Raw genomic sequence first — 8,689 nt, 5'->3', positions numbered from 1 at the left:
TTTATATCTTCAATAATGTGTATATAAAATAGTCATACAGCTTTTTATATTTTTTTCATAAAATCAAATTTTGGGCATACTATAACGGGATAATAACGCGATATTGTACTCTCACAACAATGCTGTTATGTATTTATATCACTTCCAGTATATTTACAAACAATAATACATAATATTGTGCGGCATATACAAAAATATATCCACTCGCGTTAAACGTGTAGAATAATATTCGAACAACATAGACACATAGTGAGGTAGAAACAGTTATGATTTATCATTCATAGAATAATCATATTTAAAAATTCTACACCATCGCATGTTTGTACAATTGCAATGATTATCCTCCGTAAATTATATACGACAATAAATATATTTATATATATTATATATTTCGTTGTTAAAGCATTTTCTGCCGTGCTCCAAGCATTATTCTGCTATGAAACCGAACGCATCGAAGCAGCATATTTTGTACTCCTCGGTTTCCTTACAGACGCAGAATAAGACATAATATGACACATTTTAGAAAAATATATTTCTTATAAAAGCAAGTGTTCGAAGCGCTTTCGGCATTATAAGCATTTTTTCTTTTCCTTCACAAACCCTCCATTACACGAATTTTCTTTTTCTTGCTGTTAATCATTCTGGAACTATCCCATCCAGCTGAAAGCATATTGACTTTTGATTGCGAAGGGAAGATGTGTTTTCCTTGAATTTCCAAACAATCGCGAGTCGCTTGAGCTGATTTCGGTATTTTGGAAATTGGACTCAATGGTTTCTTGTTGCAGTGTAAAATAGCAGGCGATGGTGCCAATAATCTGAAAAGTGTGAAAATATATGCTTTGATTCTCTTAAATTTTAATAAACAAAATTTAAAATTATCTTTAAAAAAATCTCTATTAAAAAGAATAGTTTTAATTTTTTTTTTTTTTTGATAAATTATCAACATACCTATTTTTGTTACTAGGAAATCTCGAAGTGTCTATAGGCGCAAGTCGGATATTTTTCGGCCAAATGGTGGGACAAACAGGAGCTTGCCAGGCGGAATGAATATTTGAATTTCTTAGAGCACTTGATCTTTTTGTAGAGCCACGAAAACCACCTGAAATGTTTCGGGCTGATCCTAAAATATTTATAATTCTTATATTAATACTAATGTTTTAAACCTGAAATAGCGTGATATTTTCTACCTTGAAAGGAGGAAATTTCGAAATCTTCATTCATGAATCTAATGGGAATAGTATTTAAAGTAGAGAAGCTTTCTCGCGTGGATACTGCAAAAGGCACAGGGCTCACAACAATCCTCTCATTGAAGATAGTGCCAAGCTTATTTCTGCCTATATGTGGCGTACACAATCTCTCCTTGGATTTCAATGTATTATCATCTTCCATATTATCAAGGTCTCTTGATTTATTTGCAGAAATTGATTTTCTCTGTTTCCTAAAAATCAAATTATATATATTAAATAACAGAAAGCGTTCTTATATTTAATATTTTGTTTTACAAATCTCACTTTTGAACTTTTTGATAATTTGTATCATTCTTTATTGTCTGAAGAGAATTTTCTGTATCCAATAATCGATTTCGTATGCTTAGAGATTTGTTTTCGATATAATTAGGAGAAATTGCTTCTTCTGTCCAATTTATTTTTGAATTTCTTGATGAATTTCTATTGCCATAAACAGGAGCAGGAGCTATTTTTAAGGCATCACTTAGACTTTCGCACAAAGAATCTGTATCATTCTCCTTGTTAGGAGTGATCTCCATGATTACATATTCCATTAGCATGTCAAGAACATCTTCAAATTTTGCTTTGTTTAATTTGTATTGCGTAGAATCTTCTTCCTATAAATAACATAAAAATACAATAGTAATGTAAAAATATAACACATATTTCTTGTATGTTAGAAAAAATATTATATTTCTATCCTTACCTTCGTTGAAAGCTCCAAAGATACTTTGTCATTTTGTAGAGCATCAAATCTTTTCATCTTCTCATCATTGGAGCCAATATCATGCTGTGTACTATTGTTATTGGTGTAAGTTGGATTTTTGCCAATTATTCTCAAATATGGTATCTGTGTTCTCCATTGTATACATTCATCCAAAATGGATCCTTGAAGCAGCTGGTCATCTTCTTCCTCGTAAAAGGTCCTCTCCACATTCGTCCACTGATCTTCCAATTTTTGGGTCGCTGTATCTTCCACCTCCTGCGACCAAGAGACAGATGTTGCTGCGCTATTTCCATTAGATAGAATATCATCATCGTCCTTCCATGATTTCTGCCGTGGCAGACTAGGCAGCCGGAAGCGACTGTTGCATTCATTATCGAACTCATCCTCTTCATCCTTAAGTCTCAACAGATGTTGGGGAGCCTTTACTTTTTGCGTCAATGGACTAATTCTACAAGACAAACATATCATATCAATATTTATTGCAATACATTTTCCAGATTATATAAAGTGACAAACTTACGTGTTTTTCTTGAAGCTGTTCCTTCGCATTTCATGCTTTCTGAAAGATTTTCTCCATCAACAGGATCCGATCAGTCTGACAATTCCTCTACAGAGTTATAGCCTGCGTATTTTCCGCAGGCAGAGCGAAAACTTACTGATCATACTGCATCTCTGATTTCTGATATTCATGTCGAATTCGACTCGAACCATTTAGCGAAATAATCGTATTACTGTCGTGCATTTTTGTCATTCATAATGTTTCTACCTTACACGAATATCCTTCGCGAGCACTTATCGATCCTGTCCTCCTGTCCACGAACCATGACCGCGATTAGAATCAGAGAGAAGCCTGAGAGGGGCTACGCTGCGCTTTTCGTGGAACGCTTTTACTACATCGTACACTAGCGACGCGTACATCCATTTACGCCCCTGGAACTACATGGCAACTTTTCGATGCCATGATAAAACAGTCGGTTGGTTCATATCCGTGCTACATTTACAATTTATAGATCAAAAATACGTCTCGCACATAGACGTAATTAATATACTTCGTTAGCGCGATTTCTTCTTTTTTATTCAAGCATATATTATAAACATCAATATATGCTATTAAATATAAAATAAGTTTATGTAATATACATGTGTAATTTACAGGATATGTTATTTTCTATCACGGAAATTTTGACACCGTCAATATCGACGTTATTGAAAAATCATTCATACATTCATTCAGTTATATATGTATCATTCATACATTCATTCATATGAGTGAATGCTAGTGAATGTAATCATTCATACATTCATTCATATATATGCATATGTAAGTGAGATTGTGACCTCTGTTGGACAACTTATCTCATCGTATATATAACGAAGGCGGCGTCGTGATGTTTCTTTTTCGTGGCAGCCAAATCTCGCAATAAACAAGTAACTTGTAACTTGTAACGAGGAAAAATGTCTCTGGCGGATGAACTTCTTGCAGACCTCGAGGAAAATGACGACGCGGATACTTTCATGGAGGAACCGGAGCCGAAATTCATTCCAGCTTCGGTCTCCAAAGTCCTAGAAGAAGGTTATTTTTTATACATGATATTTGGCAATAATTTTCTTGTTTAATCTTTTACATTTTCTACAATATTATATTATTAATGTTATCTAAGAATGTAATTTTTATATTACATTCTTCCTTTTGATGTCAGCACATTGTTACACCATAAATAATTTGTTTTCTTGCAGAAATAAAAGTATCCTCTGTTAGAGAGTTAGCCAAATTACGAGATTCTGAGCAGCTACAAAAGGTCATGTCGCAGATTGAAAAGCACAGCAAAGTACCCAGAAAGTCAGCCGATATTGTAGGACCTGTAGAATCTGATCCGGAATATCAGCTGATAGTTGAAGCTAATAATATGGCTGTAGACATCGACAATGAAATAGGTGATTGTACAGTTGCATAAAATCTTTAATTTGTAAAGTATATATATTGTTATATTGATGTATAATTTTCATATATTTCAGCTACTATACATAGATTTACAAGAGATAAGTATTCGAAAAGATTCCCAGAGTTGGAATCCTTGGTAGTTGGACAATTAGAATATGTAATGACCGTTAGAGAATTGGGAAATGACTTGGACAGAGCCAAAAATAATGAAATTCTGCAACAGTTTCTTACTCAAGCCACAATTATGGTTGTTTCTGTGACAGCATCAACTACTCAAGGGTAATATTCCACTATGCATGATCAAACCTCTCTAATTTCAAATTATTGACTAAATAAGTTTTCTATTATAAATATCCTGTTTATGGACTAAACAAACTTTCTATTATAAATATCCTGTTTATATTTAAACATATTCATGGAGAATATTGCATAGTTACATAATCATTAATTATTTTTATAATTTCATTTTATCTTTATATAGCAAATAATGAAATAATAAAAAGCAATATGAGAAAATTTTAGTAAACTTTAATTAATTTGAAAATAGAGAGTTATTATATATAATTATTCATTTTTAATGTATTATAAATATATAATTATAAATATAATTATTCATTTTAATTCAAATATGTTATCACATACAGCCAATTATTGACAGAAGAAGAGAAAAAAGCCATTTGTGAAGCTTGTGACATGGCAGTGGAATTGAATAATTGTAAATTAAAAATATTTGAATATGTAGAAAGCAGAATGGCATTCATTGCACCAAACTTATCAATAATTGTTGGTGCATCAACAGCCGCCAAAATTATGGGTATATTTTATATAAAATTGTATAAATATGTATATAATATAAAATAAATGAATTTATATATTGTAACAAATTTTTGTGATTTAGGCGTCGCAGGTGGTTTGACAAAACTATCCAAGATGCCAGCTTGTAACGTTCTAGTCCTAGGATCTCAAAAGACTACACTCTCTGGATTTTCGCAAGTTGCTACCTTGCCTCACACGGGATTCATATATTACTCCGATATCGTACAAGAAACGCCTCCCGTAAGTATAAAGGGAAAATACAAAGGATAATATGAAATATCACAATCACATATCTGACGATATTGCAGGATTTACGGAGGAAAGCAGCGAGGCTCGTGGCAGCTAAAAGCATGCTAGCGGCTAGAGTGGATGCCTGTCACGAGAGTACAGACGGCCACATCGGTCAGATGCTGCGCGAGGAGATTGAAAAGAAGTTAGATAAGCTACAAGAACCGCCGCCCGTAAAGTTCGTAAAGCCGTTACCGAAACCAATCGATCCTGGTCGGAAAAAACGTGGCGGTAAACGCGTCCGTAAGATGAAGGAACGCTACGCAATCACCGAGTTTAGGAAGCATGCCAACAGAATGAACTTTGCGGACGTAAGTTATATGTTTTAGAATATTCATAACTTATAATGTCGAAATATAAATATTACAGAATGTATGTATTATTGCAAACAGATCGAGAACGACGCTTACCAAGAGGATCTCGGTTACTCGCGAGGAACGATTGGTAAAGCCGGAACGGGTCGAATCAGGTTGCCACAAATCGACGAGAAGACGAAAGTTAGAATATCCAAGACGCTGCAAAAGAATCTGCAGAAGCAACAGCAATGGGGTGGGAGCACTACTGTTAAGAAGCAAGTATCCGGTACCGCTTCCAGCGTGGCTTTTACCCCTTTGCAGGTATGCTTTTTTGTGTTCCTTTCAATATTTAAATTTAATTTTTCACTTGTTACCCATATGTATAAAAATATAAAATGATTATTTCTTTATGTAATTATTTATAATTGTGTGTATGCTTATAGGGTCTTGAAATCGTCAATCCGCAAGCTGCAGAGAAAAAAGTAAACGAAGCAAATGCAAAGTACTTTTCTAATACAGCTGGTTTCCTGAAAGTCAAGAAAACATAAAGAAGAGAATCCCTCTTACAATAATAAACATGAGAAAACCCGTATATATTAATATTCGTAAGTTTGTATATTTAAATGTATATGATTTCTTATCTGGTTGGAAATACAATAAATGTAAGTAGGAGCAAACCTAATATTGATATCACAAACAAAATTTCTAATAATTTATATTTTATATTAATTATAATTAAAGGAAAAAGATAAAAACATAAAAAAGAAACTTGTAAGAGGAAGTATCTTATATATAAAATGTAATGTATTTGTTAATCTTCTTCAATAATTATCTCCATATCTTCGTCTTTATTTTCTATCGATATTTCATTTGTTTTCTTTGAACAAGGTTTAATGATTGATTCATACCATCGCGTTTCTGCTGTTACCAAACATCGTCGTCTACAAATAAGTGTATATATTAAAAGTATAGTCAGCAAAAATATAAAAATAACTAATCTGATTTAATATTTACATGTTCATATGATCGTCTCGTGGTTTTCTCACTGGATTCCAGCCAGTTACAGGCTTCTCATTTGCTAGCATCAAGCCACGAATGCAATATGATAATGCAACTTTGCCCAAATTGCGATCCTGCCGAATTATGGAATATAAGAAATATTTTATATAAAAAAATTTAGCAAAACTTACACGCCATTCCGAATTTAGAACATCAGCCAAACTCAAGATATCGGACGCTACAGTGGCTTCCTCTATAGTTCTTATAGTGTTTAAGTAATTCTCCTGTAGAAATTGAACAAACACCACCGATTGTGACTGGAAAAATGCCGCTATTTCTTCAGGATCGTGCACGAACTTGAGGGAATTGCCGTCTAATTTTTCTAGAATTAATCATAAATGGTAATTATCGGTTCGCGAAAATCAAAAATCCGAAATATAAAACCAAATTATACTTTTCGGATTCGTGACTCTTCCGATGCCATGCAGTAGACCCAAAGTTTCTTCTCGCAAGCCGCATTCGCTCTTCAAATGTCGTTCGGGCACTAGTAATCATAAAAACAATATAAGCTCTCTGGCTCATCCGTTTAATTAATATATAACTCATATACCTTTGAGAGAAATAAAAATTAAATTCAAAACGGCACTGCGCACATCCCCGACGCTATTGGACAATATCTCGTCAATGTGTTGCTGAGAAACATATAACATGTCGCCAGCGATGGAATTTAGTACACCGGATACTCGCTTCAGCATAGTTTTCATCGCGGCTTGTGTGGTTGCATTCACACTGTGCAAAATAAATAGCGATTATGCTTAAAATTTTTCGCGAAAATTAATCTTTAATTTATTGAAGAAAGTTATTCGACTGACTTACTTGATGAGATCGATACCAAACTTCTCTCTTATATCAGGTGCAAATAGTGTCTGCATCAGTCTAGAGTTTCCAGTCTCTGTGCAAATAAATATCACAGGCTCCTTGCCTATCTGGAAATATTTTCTAGAGAAAGTTATTTGTAAGGTAGAAATACAAACAACATCAATCAATTTATAAAATAGATAACTGCTTACTCTATTAGTGTAAAGAAACTTTTATGATCCTCGTGATAAACATTTGGAAGATCTTTGACAAGAAGCAACTGCTTGGAACAATTACTAAGTACTGTACGGTAACGTGTTGCGCGAATCATATGATCCTCGAATTTGTCTCCTTGTCGCATTATACGTTCTGAAAATGATTAAAAATTATGTTTAAATAATATAATTTGTAACTTTAATATACTTTAGTAAGCATTGAATAATAATCGTTACTATTTTCATCCTCAATTTGATCAATTGGAGTAATCCACTCAATAATGTCGAATCTGTTTTCTTTGGCAAGTAACTTTATAGCCACAGTTTTTCCACAACCAGAAGGACCAGAAAGAACTAACATTGAAGGTTGTCTTTTTGATGCTTTATATTGAAACCAATTGGAAATTTCATTTTGTTTCTGCCTGCTAACAGCCAATTCAGAAAGTTTCTGAGGTTCACAAGCCTCAAGTAATTTTGATAAGCTCGTTTCATGTTTTCTTCTCTTGAAATTATTCTGCGTGAGTGAAACATTTGGCAAAACCTTATCTAATTTTCCTACAGAATCCTTGACAAAAGTACGTTTGACCGGAAGCTCATTTATAATTTCACAATCAAATGATGGCACGCACCATTTATTACTTCTCTACAAAAAGAATGGAAAATTAGTATGACAACTACAATTAAGAAAATAAAAAAAGATTTAATATTTTATATATTTGAATGTAATATATGTTTATAAAGAGTTTAATTAAATCAAATTTAAATATTATTTTACACAAAACTAAATAGAAAACAAAGAACTTTTTAAGCTAATTTTATAATTTTTATTAGTTAGAAATAAGACTTGTCAAAAATTATATCTATAACAGATAAATAACAGAAATTAGGTTAAGATTAATAAGATTTAATTTCATTCGAACGACAATTTTAAATAATTTTTTAACACATATTTCAATACTTATATACCTACTCACCTTTGGAGGGACCATACTTATTTATATTATATTTACATTTTTATACTCTAATTTTAATTAGTTTGAATATCGCTTTACACACGCTTTTAATCTTGTTTATTTTTGCATGCACTCCATTTGACACTATTTTCGCTTCGAGGCACAAATTTTTTGTTCTGTTTGATCCATCAAATATTTTGAAGCAAAAATAGTATCGAATAAAACGTACCTTTTGTATTAAAATAGCATTATACATGTATTTTGTTTGATGTCTTGAAGGTTTCGAATTGTTTGATTGATCAATCAGAATTAAAAATTTCTTTGCTCTGATTGGTCGATCAACCTCTTTGAATTATAGCGCCAAATATA

At 32.7% G+C, this 8,689-nt stretch overlaps 3 protein-coding genes across 4 annotated transcripts; 1 reads left to right on the top strand and 2 right to left on the bottom strand.

The window, feature by feature from the left end:
• Positions 1-120: 120 nt before the first annotated feature.
• Positions 121-2,879, bottom strand: LOC145966551 (uncharacterized). The gene is made up of 6 exons (XM_083090688.1): positions 2,474-2,879; positions 1,933-2,401; positions 1,512-1,843; positions 1,188-1,438; positions 949-1,120; positions 121-815 (listed from the first exon to the last, which is right to left on the bottom strand). The coding sequence occupies exons 1-6, from the start codon at positions 2,500-2,502 to the stop codon at positions 593-595; spliced, it is 1,476 nt and encodes a 491-aa protein (XP_082946814.1). The 5' UTR covers positions 2,503-2,879; the 3' UTR covers positions 121-592.
• A 196-nt stretch (positions 2,880-3,075) lies between these two features.
• Prp31 (pre-mRNA processing factor 31) lies at positions 3,076-5,977 on the top strand. Of its 2 annotated transcripts, XM_083090710.1 has the most exons (9): positions 3,076-3,274; positions 3,362-3,526; positions 3,691-3,888; positions 3,970-4,174; positions 4,540-4,709; positions 4,794-4,951; positions 5,020-5,310; positions 5,392-5,616; positions 5,739-5,977. In XM_083090710.1, the coding sequence occupies exons 2-9, from the start codon at positions 3,409-3,411 to the stop codon at positions 5,841-5,843; spliced, it is 1,470 nt and encodes a 489-aa protein (XP_082946836.1). In that variant the 5' UTR covers positions 3,076-3,274; positions 3,362-3,408; the 3' UTR covers positions 5,844-5,977. The 2 variants fall into 2 exon arrangements, with proteins under 2 accessions (XP_082946836.1, XP_082946826.1); XM_083090700.1 differs by lacking the exon at positions 3,076-3,274 and having other exon boundaries at positions 3,285-3,526.
• On the bottom strand, positions 5,903-8,547 carry Rad17 (Rad17 checkpoint clamp loader component). The gene is made up of 9 exons (XM_083090725.1): positions 8,342-8,547; positions 7,605-8,010; positions 7,365-7,521; positions 7,171-7,293; positions 6,905-7,083; positions 6,749-6,838; positions 6,486-6,676; positions 6,310-6,428; positions 5,903-6,236 (listed from the first exon to the last, which is right to left on the bottom strand). The coding sequence occupies exons 1-9, from the start codon at positions 8,354-8,356 to the stop codon at positions 6,107-6,109; spliced, it is 1,410 nt and encodes a 469-aa protein (XP_082946851.1). The 5' UTR covers positions 8,357-8,547; the 3' UTR covers positions 5,903-6,106.
• Positions 8,548-8,689: the final 142 nt, after the last annotated feature.

This window comes from Camponotus vicinus, unplaced genomic scaffold, assembly GCF_025532165.1.
Source record: "Camponotus vicinus isolate PSW18456_S1 unplaced genomic scaffold, iyCamVici1.0 SCAF_1, whole genome shotgun sequence".
NCBI classification, from domain to species: domain Eukaryota; kingdom Metazoa; phylum Arthropoda; class Insecta; order Hymenoptera; family Formicidae; genus Camponotus; species Camponotus vicinus.
The sequence above is the reverse complement of the archived record's forward strand: the minus strand, read 5'-3'. Positions and strand labels throughout refer to the sequence as shown.